The 22,400-nt window shown below is 36.9% G+C and overlaps 1 protein-coding gene across 1 annotated transcript in view; it reads right to left on the bottom strand.

Moving 5' to 3' along the window:
- Positions 1–1,005: 1,005 nt before the first annotated feature.
- Positions 1,006–22,400, bottom strand: part of CACNG8 (calcium voltage-gated channel auxiliary subunit gamma 8) — an 84,353-nt gene continuing 62,958 nt past the window's right edge. The window contains exons 3-5 of the mRNA XM_075191262.1: positions 21,332–21,415; positions 3,335–3,475; positions 1,006–2,648 (exon numbers count right to left, since the gene is read on the bottom strand). Coding sequence (XP_075047363.1) covers positions 2,068–2,648; positions 3,335–3,475; positions 21,332–21,415 — 806 coding nt within the window. The 3' untranslated portion in view covers positions 1,006–2,067. The remainder of the gene's footprint in view (positions 2,649–3,334; positions 3,476–21,331; positions 21,416–22,400) is intronic.

Here is a 22,400-nt window from a genome sequence, read left to right as displayed (position 1 = left end):
ATTGCTTTGCTTTTTATTATAGGGTAGAGCGTGAAATTGTGAAAAGTCTTTTCTTCAGTAATACTTCAGCTGGAACAGAGCTCAGAGAGGAGTATATATAATGTGTGTATACATTTAAAGGAGAAATAAAGTTTCAAAGTTGAAGCATTTTTTCTCTCTCCCTGCTATTATATTCTAAATTTGGAGTTGCTCATTCTGTTGGTAGCATTTGGCCACCAGCTTCGGTGTAGTGGTAATATTAACGGACTTTTGAAGGTAACAACCCAGCACAAGCTTTCAAAATCTCTCAAAAAAGCAACTACAGTCAGGGTTTATATATAATAATGCAGTTCAAATCATATCAGAAACCTGCCCCTACTCCTTAATGACTCGTTGGGCCTGAGTTATTAAAGAGAGCAAGGCAAAAAAAGGAGTAGAATTAATCTTGGACAAATCATGTTACAACACAAGGAGTGCAAATTAGCTTATTATTTTGCACATAAGTTAAAAACTGGCTGGTTTTCATAGAACACAGATATATTTGATAGCTTTTATTTTACACTGAAATTTAAAGTTGATCTAGGACATACCCAATCCCAATTATAAATCTGTCCCCACATTTTAAATGTACCTCTCCCTCCAATGCAACATGGTTTTGCCCAGGTGCAAAGTTACTTCTTTTTTATGCTTTGCTCTCCTTAATGACTCAGGCCTATCATGTCTGTTAGAATGTTACTCACCTATTAACATGCTTACATATTCCACATGTTCATAAATGGGAATACCATCCTGAATAATTCAAAAGATAAGTCCACCTCTATATATTATTTTTTAATAACTGAATGTAAAGAAACCATAGGAATTTTTTTTGCAAATTACAGTATAAGTGCCTAGTTTAAGATACACAGTCTAGTACAGTGTATTTAACATGTAACTGAGATGTTGAAAAATTCTGTCCCCAGCAAGTAAAAAGAGCTAAGGAGAGACTGTTTCCACCCTTCAGGCAAGTGTTTGATACACTTGACAACAGAGTTTATCTAATCAATGAATTAGCATAGACACTTACTTGTAATTTTCAGAAAAGACACTATGGCGGAAATTCATTTTAAAGCGAAGTGCTGCCGGAGCCTTGTGTAATGAGACTTCATGGCGACAACTGGTCTGAAATCTCCACTCATTTGTTCTTGGCAGATCTGAGAATTCCTCTAGTGTAATAACCAATGCATGCAGGAGCACAACGTGTAAGGCTCCGGCGACGTTTTACAGTTAACTATACACAAATGAGTAGTTATTCTTCAAAGGCCATGGAGTAATCAATAATAAGTCCACTTAAGCTGAGCTACATAAGTCTCTGCCTGTATAAAAGACAAATGTCAGCAACAGGATCAACTATCTGCCTATGTCAACTTTCAACATTAAGTACCTTTACGTTTGTTCTGAGGCTGTATTATATTCTTCTATCACCCGCTAAGTAAAGCTTTTTGGCTTATAGCAAACACATTATTTGTCAAATATGTGTTAATTCCAATTCTGAAGCTCTCTACAGTTGGGAGCAATGACTTAATTATTTATTTGGATATTGGTTGCCTGTTCTACACTTGTCCTTGTCAGTTTTCATTTACAATAAAATGATTATATAAATGTATTTATGGCATTTGTTTTCATTAGAATATTAAACTGCTTATTTGTTTTCTTTTGTTATTATGTTGCAGAACTATTGTGAGAGGAACTACAGCTTAACAGCAACATTGACCTAAGCATGTTAAACAATAGTTGATTGGATAAACCTTAACTTATCTTTAAAGATAACAGTTGTTAATTAACATCCTAAAATGTACATTATATCTTAATAAGTATATTTTTTTTTTATCAAAATAATATAATGCAGGTTTCAGAACATTTACCATTTGGTTCCAAAATTTCTTTCACCGATAAAGAGTTTTAGGATTCCCGACACCTCTTTACCAGAAATTGGCAGCTACATGGCATAAAATGGCTCCTATCTCCAACCTAAAACGTTCATCCTGTCACACGCATTGCACACTCACTCTCTCACACTCACTTAGAAGACCTTAGCCTTGGGACCACCTACACAGGTGTGGTTTTCCTGTTTAGAGTGTTGGTGTTTGAGCCATCCTTGCCCAGGGTGCCTGTGTTTGAGGCTGGTCCTGTGACAGTGACGGTGACCCCAGGTTCCTTAGGGAAGCAGTTGTGAAGCTGTAGAAAACTGTGATCTCCACGCTCTGTATTATACAGGCTGCTTACATTAGCCTTGGAGGTATCTCTTGACAAGGTATACATGGAAATATCAGTTGAAGGTATCCCTTTGACTCCTACGGGAGATGTGTCCCTTGACTGAGAAGGTTCGGTGGAGCGTGAACTTGATCTAGAACGTCGGCGATATCGAAAACGGTAGCTTGGTAAACGAAGGATGGCTGAGGGGTTTTTGATCAACTCAGTACGTGATTTACAATGAGCTTCTCTGTTTTTTTCAATGTAGATATTAACTGCAAGGACCCCAATCATTTCGGCAATGATAAAAGAAAGTCCCCCAAAGTAAAAGGACCAACCATACGAATAATGACTTTTCTTCTCATCATCTCTCTTAGTGCCAGGATCTCCAGCGTTGGCAGAAATGTAAACAATAACACCAATAATGTTGCTTAAACCTGTCATTAATATAGAAGCAACAAAGTTAAAATACAAGGCATATCATGCTTCCAAAAATAGAAAAATAATATATTTGTTATCATACTGCTGTAAAGTTATAATGATGCACCTGTCCACTTTTCAGCAGGTTTTTTTAAGAAAAACTTTTTAATCTAGCATATATAATTAAATATATAGTGATATCTAAAAGCACCTATTTGGCCTTTACAATTTAATTAAAAGTGTCTTATAACTACCCTTTACAGAATGTGTAACTTAAGGCCAAAGTTCTGAGAAAATATAGCAGCACAGTGGCTTAGTGGTTAGCACTTCTGCCTCACAGCACTGGAGTCATGAGTTCGATTCCCGACCATGGCCTTATCTGTGTGGAGGTTGTATGTTCTCCCTGTGTTTGCGTGCGTTTCCTCTAGGTGCTCTGGTTTTCTCCCACACTCCAAAAACATATTGGTAGGTTAATTGGCTGCTATCAAAATTGACCCTAGTCTCTGTCTGTCTGTATATGTCTATATTAAGGAATTTAGACTGTAAGCTCCAATGGGGCAGGGACTGATGTGAATGAGTTTTCTGTACAGCGCTGCGGAATTAGTGGCGCTATATAAATAAATGATGATGATGATGATGATGAATATGGTATCAGTCTGGGTTTTTAACCTCAGTCTGTAGAGTTCTGGATATATGTTCTTACCTGCAGCAACAAATAGAATTCCAGCCCCTAAGATGATGTTGCGCTTGGACTTGTAAACACGACTGGCAGCAACACAAAGGCCCCCAAGTAATAGGAGCATGGCACTGAGGATAGGGAAGATGCTTGAGGCACGAACCACACCTGGCATACAAGAAAAAAGAGGTGACTAAACAGTACTATTCCACAGAGTGACATGACTACATGTAAAATATCCTGTAGATCTATTCTTTAATCTATCTATCCTATCTATTTATCTATTGCAATTCACTGCCCACCACTGCCCATTACTGCCCAGGTAGTTTACTAAATGTGTGACAAAGCAATGCACAACCATCAGCTGTGAATTTAAACCACATATTGTACATTAAAACTGTAGACGAAGGAATAAAACCTTCAGTTTGTACCATTACTTACCTAAGATACACTGTCCAGCGGCTGAAGCTGGACAGTGCAGTGTAAAAGAAATTAATAAAATATATAAATACATTTTAAAATCAGACAAACAGCAGCCAGATGAGTTTAATGAATCTTAACTGGACCCCAGGTCAGAGGAGATGCCTAGCTGTATACCTAGTGACAATACCCTATAATATACCCGTCACACCATAACCTGACCTCATCCCCTGTATTCTGCATAGCCACGTTGACTTCCCCCTTCAATTTGGCCAACTCTGCGTTATCTCTTTGCATATATCTGCTGTGAAATCTGTATATATATATATATATACAATGTTGAGGAATTTTTAATTTTATCATCTAATGATTTTAGTTAAATCACTGTTACCTACAAAAGGTGGGAACCATGTTTACTACTGTATTTGGTATGCAATATAAAACACCAAAAATCTTTGCATAACACTCAATGCATGTAAACAAATGAAATTTCAAACCTTAGAAACATTTGGCGGCAGATAAGAACCAGTTGGCCCATGTAGTCTGCCTTTTTTTTTAACCTATGGTGACCCTCAACCCTATTTGATCCTCAGTTCTTTGTAAGGATATCCTTATGTCTATCCCAAGCATGTTTAAATTGCTCTACTGTATTAGCCTCTACCACCTCTGATGGGAGGCTATTCCACTTATCCACTACTCTTTCTGTGAAGCAATGTTTCCTCAAATTTACTTTGAAGCCACTTCCCTCCAGTGTCAGTGCATGTCCTTGTGTTCTAACACTTCTCTTCCTTTGAAGAATGTATCCCACCTGTACCTATTTAAAACCCTTGTTATATTTAAAACTTCAGATCTAATATATGCCATTCTCCTGCAGCATAAAAGTACAGTTTTTAAGAAAGTGTTTCGCAAATTGCCTTAAAATTAATGTGCATACATTTTGACAGCTAATTTTAAATTGTAATCTTTATAAGTGAAAGAAGAACTCTATCTACATAAAGTATGTTTTGAGAGTAACAACCCCATCATCAACTAGAAGAATTTCATGGCAGCTGACATTTGTATGAAGGTTGTAACTGACTGGAAGATAAGGTTAGGATACTGTGTATTATTGTCATAACTTATGTTTAAAAGGAAGTATCCTTTAAAGGATAAGCACATTCACTAATAGACATTAATGTGTATAAAAACCTATCATAAATGATATACTTGAAATAACTGAATAAAAACATGATAGGTTATCTAAAGAGCACAATGGAGGCAGCCATTTTGTGCCAATATACATGCAGAAAGCAGAATATCAATCCAGCCTACAAATTCACTAGGGATCAATGATATGACTGAGGTACTTGATGACTACTATTTATGAGGATTGACTAATATCCATGAGGCACTGCTTCATAGAAGAGTCATAGGCTACAGTCTAATGAATATTGATTACTGTCTCCATAAGTGGTAAAAACACATTAAGTAAACATGTCCTGTATGCTATCTAGCTTTGTTAACAACTAACAGGAGTGGAGGTGTAAAATGTTAGTAAGTATGATCTTAGAATGGAAATACGTAGAGTTGGGTGTAAGTTTATTTGTGGGGCATTGGGACGAAACTAGTTTGATAACACTGTAACCATGCTGTTCCTCGTTTCCCACATAATGTGGATTATAGCAAGTACTTTTTATAGCCCTTGCTTTTGTTCCCCAGCTCGACAGAATACAACTACAGTGTCTAATTACATGTGGATAAGGGGACATTTTAGCTCATTGTAAAAATGTATATTGTTTATTGTATATTGGTGATGTGGCAGTGAGTTTGTTATTTATTGTCCTTAAAGTGAAACCAGGGGGTTATGGGTAAGGATCAGGTTGCAAGATACTGGAGGAGGAAAACTAATTAGTGTCCATTGTTCTCACAAGACTAGTCCAGACAGGCCATCTAGCAGGGGAGGTTCTGTGGAAGGACAGCTCATCTTCACTCCCCTCTCCAACCTCCCCCTTGCCCAGCACTGACCAATGTTTAACAAGGAGAGGCCCAAGGATTTGCCCAGAGAGGGGAAAACTCTGTGGAAATTAGACTGTAGATATAAGGAGTCACTTCAGGGGGAGGAGATATTCATTCTGTGATTTGACTACTGGAAGGAGCAAGGTCTGGTTTTGAGTTGTCGTTCTCTACCAGAGTCTACATATGCAGCTCAGAGAGATCCATGGGTCATCAAATCTGGAGAGCCAGGTGACTGTAGCTCCTTAAGCTAGTGGGGTAAGGGACAGATGATGTGGTAATCCTGCCTGGCATTTATTTACTGTGTGTACATAATAATCTAGTGATTGTTTTTATTACAATAAATGTATTGTTTAATTTTCTAATTACATTTGCCTGAGAGAGTATGCGAATCCTAGAAGGTACTGGGTAGACTTTCCTATCATAGGAAGGCACCCGTGGGTGGCCAGCCGGAGTGAAGTGGGTAGAATTGGACCATAAAACCTTGTATCTTCACAGGCATAAATAAATGCATTTCTGTATTGCAAATCCATTCTTGTTTAGATTTAACCATCTCTTAACCTGGCAGCGCCTTACAGTCTATTCTAATTTATCATTTCCATTTGGAGTACAGCAGAAAAGAAGACAATGTATGTTGGGTGTTTGTATTTCATTACATTTCATATGGGAAATGTGAATTTTTTATATATTTTTTTATGTATTACTAACGCTGTCAATACACTATTCTCTCTTTGGCATTTGACACCTCATTATATTGTGTAGAAATAGGGCGAAGCAACTTCTGCATTTATAATGAACAATGTCAAGCCTCATCTCTATGCTATTACTGGATACTAGTAAATGCATTTGTATGACTGATTTATAAAGTTTGTTGTGTTTTGAGTTGGAAGTATCTTGAGATATGTGAGACTCAAAAAACACATGTAAAACCACATTTTTACTAAATAAATTTTAAATGTATGTTGGGGGCACAACATGCATCTAAAGCAGGCCCCAGATGTACAGATTGGTGAAATGGAAAAACCCACATACTACACTAAAATATCTGAGCTTTCTGGTTCATTTCAGTTCAGTCAGGGGCGTTGAATGTCCATTTTTGCTGCTTGCAATACAGGGGAAGAAAATACTCCATCACACTTTTCTAACAATTATACAGAGAAATTAGCAGACAATTCACATGTAGCTCATGGTATAAATTAAAGGATGCACCCATAATGCTGAGAGGGCTTGGGCACAAAGAGGCTTTTCCTCCAGGCGTAGCTCCTACTTCAAATTTCTCATTTCCTCCCAGTTCTCCAGCCCACATAACTCTTTGCCCATTTTAACTCCTTCGTCTGCCTCATCCTCCCTCTCCGGCCTTGACTTCACTTTTCAATTCACCTCCAAAATCAAGTACATCTGCCTTGAAATCTCCTCCTTTCAGACTCCTCTTGCCCCATGTCAACCCTATCACTCTACCCTCCCAAACCTGTCATCTGCCACGTCCGTCTTTGGGGGATGAAGCCTGTGCCCTTGTCTCATCCTCTCCCAACTGCAATTGATTTAAATATTAATAGACTTACCTTTAAACCGACTGTGCAGATCATCGATGGACCAGTATGCTGACGCAAGTGATTTCAAATGAAGAGCTGTCCCGCCCTACTGTTTACTGTCTTTGCGACTTTTATTAATCTTAATTTTAATGCTTTAATGCTCCATTGGTGATCTGCACATTCAATTTAAAGGTAAGTCTATTAAGATTTACATAGATTTTTAACACTTTCGTTTTTATGTGTAGGTAAAGTGGGTGTTGGGTTTTTCGCAATCGAAAAACCGCATACAACCCCAACTCCCACCCTCAGTGCCACCCTCTTTGTGTCTGCCCCACCCCCCCTCTAGATTATAAGATGTTGTGAGCAGGGCTCTCTTTCTTTGCATTTTCCAGCATTCACTATCCTATTCACCTGTACATCCAGGTGTAACACCTTCCACCTGGTTTCTTAGTTTCCTCATTCAGTGTATCTGGTCCTATTTGTTCAACCCATTCTCATGGGCTCAGGCCAGCTTCACTATAGTAGCTCCCTGTTTTTCCCCATCCCTCCTCAATACTCCCACCCATGCTGGACTATGTAACTTGTTTCTGTTTTTGATTGTGTAACTGGTAGTTGTTCTGCGTTACTATGTAACTGTTATATGCTATGTTCTATGTATGTGGTTTGTTCTCTTTGTTTGCACATGCATGTATGAAGACAGGTGTTCATCTTTTCCAAGAGTATCAAAATACTTTTACCCGCCACTGATACCACCAACTGTAATTATTTCTCTTTTGTACAATGCCTTATTTGGATCTAAATCCCTTGTCCCTGTTTCATGTTAAATTGTCCTTATTTTAACTCTGGTGCGTAGTATAGTATGCATGCATCAGTGTGGATAATATCCTCTACTGAGTCCCAAAATTGTCTATTAGGCTCTTAAATTTATAAGATTATTATTGTTGTTATTATTATTATTATTATTATTATTATTAGTATTATTATTATTATTATGTTTACTATTATTATTATTATTATTTTGTGTTGCTTTGCAGTAGTTTAGTTATGTGCAATATCTTGTATTTTCTTAGCATATATTTGCAAACTTTTCATGCAATTGCAATCTATATGTGGCTTTGAATCTTTTCAAGACTGGAGGTGAGGTGGAGAAATGATCAGACCAGACCAGACTGATTTTCATGGTTTTACAGAGTTTCATTTTTGTCAAGCATAAACAGCCAAAAATACACTTTTCCATCATTTTTATCACAGTTAACTTTACATACTTGGAGAAACCAAAGCATAATCCAGTGGAACTTATTTATCTAATTCTGTGAGTATAGGGATACTTAATATGTGCATTTTACACAAGGGCTGGGGGAATTATAGTTTTTTTTCTTTATTTAATTTTTTTCATTACTCATTATTTAAAAACATACAGGCATTGAAAGTTGACCTTGACAAAACTGGAATGATCTACAAGGTCATTGTGTATCTGCAGTACATATTCACATATTGCACTATACATATAAATGTGTCTATGAAGGAAAGATTGGCACATGTCCCCTCTTTCCTCCATATTTGAGCAACCAAAAAGATTAGGAAATTCAGGTGCCAGACAATTTGTTTAAGCTTCAAATATCCTTAAGCCAATGCAATGTGGGTTATTCTGTAGTTTGCAAAAACAGGTATCTATAGATCATGTCACACAATCTACTTTTTGCTCTTTTTTTGCGAAGGAACAGGCCAATTTTCATAGGTGCAAAGTTCTGGCGATACAATTGTTGAGCTTTCCTTTAGCTTTGGCATTCTAGATTGTATTGGTAAATTGTCATTTCATCTAATTTATAGGCTATTAACAGGTCTGGGACGATGAAGGTAGAGATGAGCACAACTTTCACAACTGTTTACAAAAAAATTGTCTTGCTCTGCACTTGGCAAAGATTTGCTTGTTTTTCTGGCAGAATTTGGATTTACGTTTTGCCAGTCCTACCCCAACCAAATCAAAATGATTTGACTGTCATTTCCCCAGTTTTAGATCAATTAAGTTTATATATTCGCTTTACAGCTATTTCTTTTTTTTATTTCTTTTTTTAATCCCTGTGGATTACTTTAGGAAGGAAAATTTGAATAAAAGAGTTGAATGAAACTCTTCCAAACTCCCCCGACGGGATTTGGAGGACTTTTTAATTTTTATTTTTCTATGCTGTTTTTTTTCTCTAAGGTACTAGTTTGGTTTGTATGAAAGTGCAGTGTAGTATATGATTATAAAACCAACATTAAGTGGCTGTGATTTTCAATATTTGAATACTTCACTCACAGTGGTGTAAATCCTGTACATATCAACAACCTTTTTAATTTGACAGTTTAAAAATAAATTAAGCTTTATAACACTTATATGAATTGCAAACAGCTGAAATATTTTCCAGTGACACTGCTGTTGGGCAGGTGCATCAATAAATAATGTGTGGTACAATCATCCCAATCTCTGAGATGACAACATGAGCACTGTAGATCATATGAACATGGTTCTGTTTCATTTTAAATACTCTTGTTCAACAAATTTTAAATTGAATATGTAAAAACGAGTTTGATAACACCTTAACCAGCCTGTCCCTCGTTTCTCACAAAATGTGGATTATGACATGTACTTTTTATAGCCCTTCTATTTGTTCCCCAGCTCATCAGAGTACAACTGCAGTTTCTAATTACATGTGGATAAGGGGACATTGTAGCTCATTGTAAATATGTATATTGTTTATTGTATATTGTTGATATTGCAGTGAAACTGTTATTCATTGTTCTTAAAGTGAAGCCAGGTGGGTTATGGGGAAGAATGAGATTCCAGGATACATGTGACGGGGCTGCAGCTACATTAATTCTCACCCTCCTTTCTCTACAGGAAGCAAGGAGCAGCTGGGGACCCTGTGACATCAAAAAGTAGTGTAAAGGGTCATCAGTAATCAAGTCAGGACAGCCAGGTGACTGTAACTCCTTAAGCTAGTGGGGTAAGGGACAGATGATGTGGTAAACCTGCCTGGTATTTATTTACTGGTTGTATATAATATTCTAGTGATTGTTTTTATTACGATAAATGTATTGTTTTACTTTCTAACTGCATTTGCCTGAGTGACTCTTTGAACCTTAGAAGGTACTGGGTAGGCTTCCCTACCATAGTAAGGCAACTGTGGGTGGCCAGCCAGAGTGAAGGGGTAGAATAAGGCCAAAAAACCTGATATCTTCACAGCATATAATACAAAATATTCAAGGGATAAATCTTCAATTCTTGGCTCTGAAATCAGATTCATTCATAAAATTAGCTCCGCCGCGCAACTGAAACTAATTATTTGAATGATACCTGGAGTATACAGATTCCCTGTAAATAAATTAATAAATATGTATTTAAAATGAGTGTGTTGCACTTACTTTACAGCTTTCAGTATAATACTTAGTATGGCCATTGTACATGAACCACAATTTTGGGCAGCATGGCTGCTTAGGGGTTAACACTTCTGCCTCACAACACTGGAGTCATGAGTTTGATTCCCAACCATGACCTTATCTGTCTGAAATTTGCATGTTCTCCGCATGTTTGGGTGGGTTTCCTCTTGGTGCTCTGGTTTCTTCCCGTACTTCAAAAAACATACTAGTAGGTTAATTGGCTGCTATTAAATTAGCTTTAGACTCTCTCAGTCTGTGTGTATTTATATGTTAGGGAATTTAAATTGTAAGCTCCAATGGAGCAGGGACTGATGTGAGTGAGTTCTCGGTACAGCGCTGTGAAATTAGTGGCGCTATATAAATAGCTGCTGATGATGAATGCTTTAGGCTTTAGGAAAAGGGCACACTATTTTTTTATTGTCCTCCATCACTATATGGAGGTACTCTGCCCTGCACTTATTATAACAATTGAACCGGTGCTGTTGGTTTTCCTGTTATAGTGATATATCGGAGTAATTGACTTTGATGCAGTATATATGTGAAAAAATAACCTGCAATGTCAAATTTACACATTTATTTAGATCGTGTTGCCATTATTAGGTTAAGAAACTTTTCCTCCATGAGTTAAATTTCCAGTTACTGGAGAGGCGGGTCTGTATACCTTTCTGTGGATCAACACAACCACAGATTACAAATTTAAAAAAGTATCCCTGAACAAGAAGTTGCCAAAAACATGAAAACACATTGAACAAATTTGCATGATAAATTATATTTTTGTCAAAACTTTTTTTCAAATTATAATTTTTGTTCAACACCATGGGCATTAGTCATTAAGAAAAATAAAGCGAAAAATGGAGTAACTTTACACCTGGACAAAACCATGCTGTATTGGGGGAGGGGTAAATTTAAAATGTGGGGACAGATTTATAGTTGGGGTAGCACACGTCCTAGATCAACATTAAATTTCAGTGTAAAAATAAAGCTATCAAGTCTTTGGGCCCGAGTCATTGTGAAGAGTAACGCAAAAAAATGGAGTAAATGTTCTCCGGGACAAACCAATGTAACAATGCAAGGGGTGTAAATTAGTTTATTATTTTGTACATAAGTTAAACACTGGCTGTTTTTCATCTAGCACACAAATACTTGATAGCTTTATTCTTACACTGAAATTTAAAGTTTATTTAGGACATGACCTATCCCAACTATAAATCTGTCTCCACATTTTAAATTTTACATCCCCCTCCAATGCAACATGGTTTTGCCCAGGTGCAAAGTTACTCTTTCTTATACTTTGCTCTCCTTATTGACTTGTGAGCTATATGAAAAAGTAGCCAGTATTTTCCTTATGTGCAAAATAATAAACTAATTTGCACCCTGCTTTTGCCTTGCTCTCCATAATGACTCACGCCCAATAAGTTTCAAAATTTGCTGAAAATTGAACTGCTAGCCCAGATTTGTGAACCATCACAGAAACGAAGCAACAAGAGTTGTACCAAGCAAATCCCATGAAAGACAGTTTGGTTTTTCTCATACATTAGTTGATAGATTTTGAAGTTGGACAGGAAACTAGAAGCAGATTACAACATCAGGTTAAATGTACTCAATGTACTTTCTGTCCTTATTCTGTGCATATCCTGATAAAAGTTACAACTAACAATGCAAAATGACTGTCTACTTGCTAAGAACTATTTACTGTCACAAAGAAACATCTAAGGTTTTTCTTATCTGATGTATGCATACATTAAAACTGCAATAATTAAAAAATTTTCACTTCACACAGCAGATTCAGAGATAAGTCCCCATATTTCAGGCATACTCGAGGAACAAATGGTGCCAAGACAGTGCAGTTAGCTATAATAGATCAGATGCCTGGGAATAAAAGATAAATCTGTAAGAAGTTTTTTGGAATAGCAATATTAAATCATCATTAATATTATCTATAATTCAGTGGTAAATTTCATGGAGACCATAGGGAGAATACCATTGTTTCTGAATTATTGTAATTAATTTTGGTACTAAAATTTTATATATAATGTCGTAACATACAGTATTGCAAAGTGATTTGCAATGAAAACCACGGCACAAACTAAAGAACATAGTGTACCAAGACAACAGTTAATTAAACTGCATCTTCACTGATTTCCTGCAAGAGATTTTGTTAACTACGCATGAGAAAAACCTCTTAGTTCCGAAAAGTTTTTATCAAAGTCAAAAATTATAACCTTATCCTATTTTGAAGGAAAACGCCATCCATGTCTTAAAATTTAGTTTTGGGTGGTGATAAGTTATTATGAAATACATAGATCTAGTTATCTGGGGTGTTGTGTCCAGCGTGTTTCACTAATGACTTCTGCAGCCTAGAGTAACTCACTTCTCTGCTACTACCTCTTACCTCCAAACAGGTACCTACTATAACTAAAATAACTAGAATAACTAGAAAACTGATATAATTGAATGTATGATAGCATTTTACTTTTGTTGTAATGAAGGCTCTTGTAAAAGAGCGACAGAGATGATTCAATTAACCGTTATCAGCTCAAAGAAGCATTTTATTTTATAGATTGAAATAGCATCCTCTCAAATAAATGTACACAGGATCATTAAAAAACATATAAGTAAGTTCCTTTGTAGGCACACAGTGCTATATCAGCAAAAAATAAATAAATAATAATGATGATTAGGAAGATGTTAGCAGTGATACAGAGAAAAAGGGGCATTCCAATTGTTACAGTTAGTCAGGATTGATAAATTATGATGAAAATGTAATACCTAGGGGTATATATACTAAACTGCAGGGTTTGAAAAAGTGCAGATGTTGCCTATAGCAACCAATCAGATTCTAGCTGTCATTTTGTAGAATGTACTAAATAAACTAACTAGAATCTGATTGGTTGTTACTGAGTTGTTACTACTGGGACCTAATCATTTTAGGGAGAATGATTAGAGGAGATGAAGAGAATACCAATCTCTTAAAGATGATGAATATCCCTGGGTGAATTGCATTAATTAACATAATTGGTTAGCAGATGTGGGGCATACTTGGCCAAATAGGGAGTAACATGGAAATGTTTCACTTCATTGTCTCACATTTACTGATGTGATTTCCTCTTTGGCCAGGTTCATTGTCCTCCTGCCAAGCCTTACAGCTATTTCAGATATATGATGGGAACCCCTTTAAATACATTTTCTTCATCTGTGTTTGCAAAGATCATAAAATACAATGGTAAGAAATATATTTTCACAAATCCCTGAACAAGCCATTAAATGCTGCTAGTGAAATACAGAAGTAAGTACAGATAATTGTAAGTAGCACTCCCCTAGCACACAGATATCTAAAGTAACCCATGTGGGATGAGAGTGCTAAGTTTATTAATAGACCATGGTTGTTTCTTAGTTTTGCTATTCTTTTTAAGAAGATAAGTATTCCGAAACTTATGTATAGTGAATTTTGCAACAAAATGGGATTAGTGAAATTGATTTATAAATATGTACATTGGCTGAAAACAGTATGAGGAAATTGTTGTTTGATAGGACATTTTCTGAGTTGGCTAAATGTTTTAGTGCTGTGCCATAGAAACTAGGATTGAGTCTTGAGCTTTTCAGATTATTTTTTTTAACTAGTGACCATGAAGTTAGCATAGAATAGTAGGGTTTACATATTTGCTTATTTTTAACATTAAACTATTAACTACCATTAAGTATGTACTATTATTTGCATGCAACAAAACAATGTTTCTGTAATGGCAGGTTGGATAGGAAATTAGATGAAGTTCATTGTAGATACATGTAAGGAAATGCAATATAGGACATAGTAACAAGTATTTTAATTACACTATCGGGGACATATTTGGTAATGCCTAAAATAAATGTACTTAAAAATACTAGTTGGCTGTAAACTGAGTGGCAACATTTAGTGGCAGACAGCTACTGAATGGCTAAACAAATGGTAGGATTCAGAAAAGGCAGGATACAGTGGATACAACATATGCAAACATAGTTAAAGGTAACACCCACCTATGTGAACTTATATTATGTTGTTAAATGTGCAAAAATTGCAAATATAAACCCTATCCTATTTGTAACTATTGCTGGATAGAGGGAGGGGGAAGATCTCACAGTGCCCAGTTCACACAGAGGTCAGAGGGGCATTCCAAGGCCTCCATACTGACTTCATCATGTGTCATGTGACTGTAGTTGCTATGGTAGTCCATTACACTGCACAGAGTTATGAATCATTTATAGAAAGTTGGAAAAAACAGGGAAAATGCTAATTATCAATGTGCAGATTTCACCAGAAACGGAGGCTGTGGTAGTCCTAATATTCTGTTATTAGTAAGTAGGATGCAACCATGTTATATAGAGAGAATTTACCTGATTGCCATTATTGCACCAGGAGGGAATATTCCTCCAATTAATTGGCAATTACTGGTAGCAGATGGGGATTGTTTGAGGTTTTAACTGTTAAGATTTACTGAGTGCATGCAATTACATCATTAATGAAGAAGAAGGCATTTAATGATGAGTCCAGGTTTTTATGACTGAAACCCTCTACTCCTATCCATACCTCATATAAGCATTATTAAATGTGGCCATGTGCTATTATGTATGTTATGTTGGGGCGCCATGCTCCCTGACCTGGAGCAATAGCACCTGACAGTTTCCTATGGAAGGTAAGAAGCGGACTCTACACGCATTGTTCTGAGACTACTTTTGAGAATTACATAGCTACCCCACAAATGTTCCAGCCAGGTAAATATCCAGTTACATATTGTGTTTTTACCTCTATAATGACCACCCCCCCCCCCCTGCTGCCAGAACAGTGTCAGGTGATAAGGACATTTGACACAGTATTGTGCAAGCATGCCTTTGACAAGAGATTAAGTCAGCTTGGGGTAGGGGCTTGCTGTACTGTATATTCTACTCCTGTTTATGTTGACATATGTTTTTAATATTAGTTTTTCTTCTTAACTCATTTATTTGAGAATACTTGAGTATGATGATTGGTATATATATTAATACACTTGGCTTTTATGTTCTAATCAAAATGTAAACTGATAAATGGACCAGAATGTATAATGACATTTTTTTCAGACATGAAATAAAAGTATGTGGATTGGTATCCACGTCCTGAGCACCTTCCTGATAGTAGTTTTAATTTGTTACTATGCAAGAATAAGTATAAACAGATCTTAGTGGGAAAATATGCACTGGGCACTGCTTAAAACTCCCTCGTTGTTAGTATTAGACCCAGACATTGCTTGTTAATCTCATTGTACAGAAAACAGGGTACAGATATCTTAATAACCCACTTCCCACAGCATCAAAGGAAGCTGCACTCAAACTGACGCAGTTCACCTCTATAAAATAAAAGCAAAGTTTTATTGATCCATGTTTAGAAAAATAGAACAAGAGGGAATGAAAAGCACTTAGACTAACAACTTAATGCTTTTCACATACTCCTGGATGCTAAATCGTGGACACACATTAGTGGTGTCATAGACTTTATAAAATAACCAATTGAGACAATACTGTCCACTGTAAACAAGACAGAATGAAATGTTGAAATATTACTTAATGTGACTTATGCATTTTTTGATCCCTGAGGACTGAAAGGACCATTCATGCAGGCACTACAGGCAGTGCAGAGTGAATGCTTGACTGAGGATAGGTTAATCCTTCACTACCTCACCCTGTCTTTTCTCTGTTACACAATCACTCTAAGTTGCCACTTTAATAGACATAGGGATCGACAATCCTTTGCAAAATCACATCTGAGTAATACTCTGCTCCTTTTTTTAGTAGTTCAGACAGATGGGCCATGTGAGCAACGTCCATATCCATGCACCTAAATGAAGACTCCACCATCCTGTAAGATATAACAGTTCTCCATAATATAACCTAAAGGCCATATTTGTCAATAGAATCAACTCCATTATTGCTAGAGTTTTATCATTACAGCACGTTCCCAGAAAAGAAACATTTGCTTCAACTCAAACCCGCACCCTGGGGGTAGCAGCGCTGTACCACATGATTGATAATGCCAGTGCTATTGAAGGTACTACTGATGTGCCTGTCAATTAGGTATGTTGTTATATTGGGCAGTGTTGGTGTAACTTTGCTAAAATATATATTCACACATTAAAACTGTTCCAGATCATCACTCTGCTCATCACCATATCACAGGCCTCAGTAATAGCACGTAGTTAAACGTACCAGGCATCAAAGCTTTATATTTCTGTAAAATAACTCTGTGTGCAGTGGCAGCGAGCAATATTAAGCAATGCTGTGCTATGCTATTGTAGTGTTTATTGCCTTAATATGTTGGGACATTCATTTTAGTTTCTTAAGGGCCTATACATCAACCCTTAAATCATGCATAAACATTGGAGACATCTCCTGCATTAGGCTAACTATCACAGAATATTGCAGTCCCCATAATTTCCAATGGCAACTATGGTCTGGTTCAATTTATCAAACACCGAAAAGCTTACCGCTTCAGAGCTAGATCCTGGTAGCTGACACCATCAGTCTATCGTATTGGGAGAGTATTGCAGGATTGGGATCTTTGATCCCTCCTTGAGAGGCATTGTTCTCCTCTGCTCCCTCCTATTACTAATTGTTTGCTGAGCAGACCGCAGATGTGTAGTGTATAAGCCAGGTCAGAACCTGGAAGTAATGTGATCACGATCACTATTACTAAAGACCCTTCACCAGGACAGACTCTTCTTGGAGTCACTGTACAATCTGAACAATTTTATTAATTATCTATGTTAAGTAATTTCTTAACATTGCAATAAGAAATGAAAACTAACATAGAAAAAATGAAAAATGCTAAGGGTCGTAAATATATATGAATAAATGAATAAAAATAAATGAATAAATTAATATTTTGGGCACAGCTAAGTAAATGTGAAAATAGTGTCTGGTTAATGTTCTTTCTTTGGTTTAAGGCATTACTATGTGACACAATGAGGTGGTTGTTTTTTAAACATCATACAGCCATTAGTGGACATTGATGGTCCCTTCAGACCCTCTGCCTTTTATCCTCCTTCCCTCTTTACTACTGTCCGATAAGAAAGTAAAGTACCTCTACCTACAGTTAATAGGAAAGTGATGAAGACTTAGGTGGGCAAGTATCATGCACATGTAAGACAAGGTCTCATCTGGAAAGACAACAAGAAAAAAGGTGGTGCTTCAGATCTGCTCTTTAACTGTTGCTTCTGGAAGACAATGTCACAGAATGTACTCAACGCCTTTTTCGAGGTAATTTACAAAGTGCCCAGAAACGCATCGCAAAGCACCTTGATTTTCCATTGGTGCACTTAGCCACTGTGGGAAAATGATTTTGATTGGCTGGTCTATGGTGATTTTGCATTGGTCGGCCATAGTGCGCTGATGGGTTATTTATTTTATGAGCATTTTTAGGGTGTTTATTCTAAGGGCTAATCATTTGTAAAGAAGATTTATTTGTTAACAAAAATTTTATTCAGTTGAAATGCATTTGAAAATTGTTTACATGTCTTCATTATTTTACCTCTTTGGTATAATGGGTATTCGAGACCCTTCATTATACTGGGACCACTAGGGTGGCAAATTTGCCACTTTAGGGGTCCCAAACTTATTAATTACCCCAGCTACAACAACCCAGGAGAAATAAGGTAGAGCCCCACAGAGGCATTAGCCCTGGGTTGACTATCTTGAGGCTTTTTTTTCAATTTGACAGTGGGACCCCACCTTCTTGTTATAGTGGAAAACAACCCAGGCTGTCTAGTGCTGAGGATGGATGAGGATGATTTTTTAAATTATTTTATTTAAACAGTTCATTGTACATGGGACTGTTTTTTTTCCATTAAAAAGTAGCTCTGAACTGGTGCAGAATGCAATTCATTTTGTGGAGTGGGAATGGCCGTGCATGGCAAGAAGCACCCTTGAAAATCCACCGTATCCAATCTTTTATCTCATCTCATAATATTTCTCTGTGCAATGGAGTCTTATTTCTGCCCTTCTCTGCAATAATCAGATGTAAATAATGACTTTCAAAGTCTTCATTTATAAGAATCCATATACCATGTTATGAAGTCATTTAAGAGCAAACAATGTCTGTATATAACATTGCACTTGTTGCGCCTGAGTCATTAAGAAACGTAACAGCCGGTTTTGCGCATAGCATTTGCAAAAATCACGATGCACATGTTTAGAACAGTACGACACGCAACAGAATGTAGCCATGTCCAAGTCGGTTTGAGCAATATACAGTAAGGGTGTTCCCCTGCAGTCATGTCCAAGTCACACTCAGGCACACAGAAAAGTGCATTGGTTTTCTGCCGTCTCTCTTGCTCAAACTGGGGGAACTAGTTAAAGTTCAGAAGACTAGTGCTGACGTCTGAGTTTGTCTGCGAAAACACGTAACTGTAAAGATGTATTTTATGTACAGTAGCCATTAAGGACAGTTTAATAAATGTTTTCCAGGGGGAAAAGATATATAAAATATTCCATTTATAATCATAAATGCCTACATTTTTGACAGGTAACGTTAATTGCTTATTTTTTTTTTCTGTGCATTCTTTTAAGATTTTATATTCCACATTGGAATTGTTCGTATCCGGCAATGTCTGAGTAAACCTACACCCGTAGTTATCACCACATGCATCGTTAGATCCACTCATCATTGACTTCGGTAGTATGCACAGCCAATTTATGTGCTATTTAAAAATAACGCCTGATGCGCTAAGTATGCGTGCCTTAATGACTAAGTCCCATTATGTATTGTGATATGGTGCAAAAGGACTTGCATAAGAAAGGATAAAACATGCATTTTCTGTAACAGCCAGAATAATATTGTCCCAAGACAATTGGGATACTTATGAAAAGGTTATGTAACTCATAGCAACCAGTCAGATTCTATCTGTCATTTTTAAGTTACAGTATATTTGACAGAGTCAAAAGAACTTTTTGCTATCAATCTTCATGTCCTGCATATTGTGTGGCCATGTTGGAAATGACCGGGGATAGAACAACCTTTAGCCAAATAAAACATCAGGACGTTCACAGCAAAATTTCTGGAGATGAGTGTGCTGATCTTTTTAGAGGCATTCACCTATTCACTGGTCTGATTGAGTAAGTAATTCTAGGCTACATGTGACTGGGACAGTGCTTGATGTTGGCGGGAAAATGGTGGGTGGGCTATGGAGAGAAGTAGACTGAGACATATAAGGTGGAAGATGCAGGATCCATTAACAACACAATAGAGTTGTGAGGCTCCTCTCATACTGATGCAGGATGACTCAGGTTTCAGAAGCACCACTATGTGAAATGACGTTCAAACATCCACGTTGTTCTAGTACAGTTTGGAAGAAAGAAAAGATTGATTGGCTGCTATCAATTAAAATATTGTTCTATGTAGTTTCCTTTACACAAGCTGTTATTCATGTCCCTCAGATAAGGGGCCCTGAAAGAATGGGGAGATAAAGGAGGCGACTGATATCTTCAGGGAGGAGTATGCAGTGAGCGGGTACATTATTCCACTGGTGTGTGCAGCAATGCAGTGCTGTTTTTAGGGAATGGGTGTAGGGTTGCTCCACCCTGGCACTTCAGATGTACAAGGCACTGCCCCAGCAATGCCCCTTTTCATTGGTGCAAACATACTGTCCCAAGTGGTGGGGGTCTATACTAACATTTTGCCTGGGCACCTAGAAGTCTAGGCACAGCAATATGTTTCAGCTCCACATCTTTAACTCTATTGCACAATATTTATTGTAGCCTCAAATATTGTGTGCGCACACAACCTGCTAAGCTTTATAATGGTGAAACTATGTTTGAAATTTTTTGCTGGTGGTGTGTAGCTGCCGTATGTACAAACAGTGATAACACTACCTGCTGTAATGTTTCTGTATATATAAGTATATCTATATATAGTGCACACTAATAGCAATGCTATATATATATATATATATATATATATATATGTATATATGTATATATATATATATATATATATAAATAATATATAGAGAGAGAGATAGATAGATATATGTGTATATATATAAATATATTACAAATACACCTCTTTCTGTCATTTATAGGTGATAAACTTTGTAACTAATAATATAACAACACTTCTCAAATACTATGTGAATAAAGAAAGCTGTTAGGAAGTCTCAGACTAAGTGGTTAAAGGTGTCAAAAACTGTAATGCCGCTGTTACTACATAGATAAAAATATATACATAAATATTTTATATTAATAACATTAATAATAATGTGGATGTTGATTAGAGTCATGCCGAGTGCACATTCAAAATTGGTTAGCTGAATAATTAATTTCAGGTGCTATCTATTTATATAAGTGTCACATTTATCCAATCAGGTGCCATCTGGACTTAATTATTCATTAGTCAGCATTGGAGCAGTACTTTCCAGTTTCTAATGGTATGATAGTCCTTGACAGCTGGAAAACTGATGTAAGTGTGGACTATAACGTGGCAGTATACTGAAAATGGTTGGAGCCCAGTTTAAGGACCCTACTTTTTACTACTGTTGTGGGGAGGGAAATGCCGATGGGAGAGTTCTACACCGATGCATTTACCCTTAAAACTAAAAGTAGCACATTCAGCCATATATACAAACCATGTGTAACAGCAGTGACATTAAAACATACTTACGTAAAAGATATTCAGCACTGTCGTGATCATAATCTGTGTCTTCTGGAAAGTGATTTATTTTTACACACACACCTCTTTTTTGGCCTAAGTATAAATAAAAATAAAATAAATTATTGTACAATAATATTTGAAATTGCAAATAATAAAGTTTCCCTTTACACATAACAGCTGGAAAACACGCCAGAAAAATATGCAAATATAAAAGTCTTGGTTATGACCCTGCGACTTGTATACCCAACTGAAAGTAACATTGTGCTCTGGCCAATGGGTACCAGGAAACTAAAAGAAATATATTACCCCATTAGATATGATTATTATATATATTGCCCCTGTAGATATTAATCAAACTAATAGTGCCCTTTCAGATGAATAAAGATATTTATATAATGTAACCCGATTTATAATAATAGTGTGGTGGTAAGAATCCAGATATGGCGATAGCAACAGGAGGACAGCAGCAGTACTTGTACCACCACTGTCCTTCTTAAACAGGCTTTGCAGTGTTCTGCATGGGGAAGTTTTGCCAGAGGCACCTGGAAATAGTCTATTGACGGCGACACCCAGTGACAGCTCCCGCCTCTGTTAGCCTTTAATAAATAGGGAGAAGTCCTAGCTCTGGAGAAAACTTGTCTTTTCACCAGATGTAGGGCTTTGCTCTGTACCATAAACACACATTTTAATTGTGTTGTCTTCATCTTAAAGAGAAACATTGTTTACAAATTATCTAAGAACCCTGCGGGCTGTGTGGATTTAATAGTGAGTGTCATTGGATTATAGTGTTTCACTTTTAATGTGTTTTTCAAATGTTTCATACAGTGGTGGAACTACTATTGGTGCAGCAGGTGCGGTGCACTGGGGCCCATGGAGATAATGGGGCCAGCTGCACGAGGAGCTAGCGAGCTGTGGATCCCGGTTCCCTCCTCCCTGCTTCCCTGCACGGGGGCCCACTGCTCGCTAGTTCTGCCTCTAGCTTCATGCACAGACTTATAATATGTTTATAATGTTAACTGAATGCCATGGTGTGATAACTGATATCTAAATTACGTTATGAATGTGCCCTTACAATTTA

Source organism: Mixophyes fleayi, chromosome 11 (genome assembly GCF_038048845.1).
Source record: "Mixophyes fleayi isolate aMixFle1 chromosome 11, aMixFle1.hap1, whole genome shotgun sequence".
NCBI classification, from domain to species: Eukaryota; Metazoa; Chordata; class Amphibia; order Anura; family Limnodynastidae; genus Mixophyes; species Mixophyes fleayi.
Note: the sequence above shows the minus strand (reverse complement) of the source record. Positions and strands in the feature narration are given on the sequence as shown.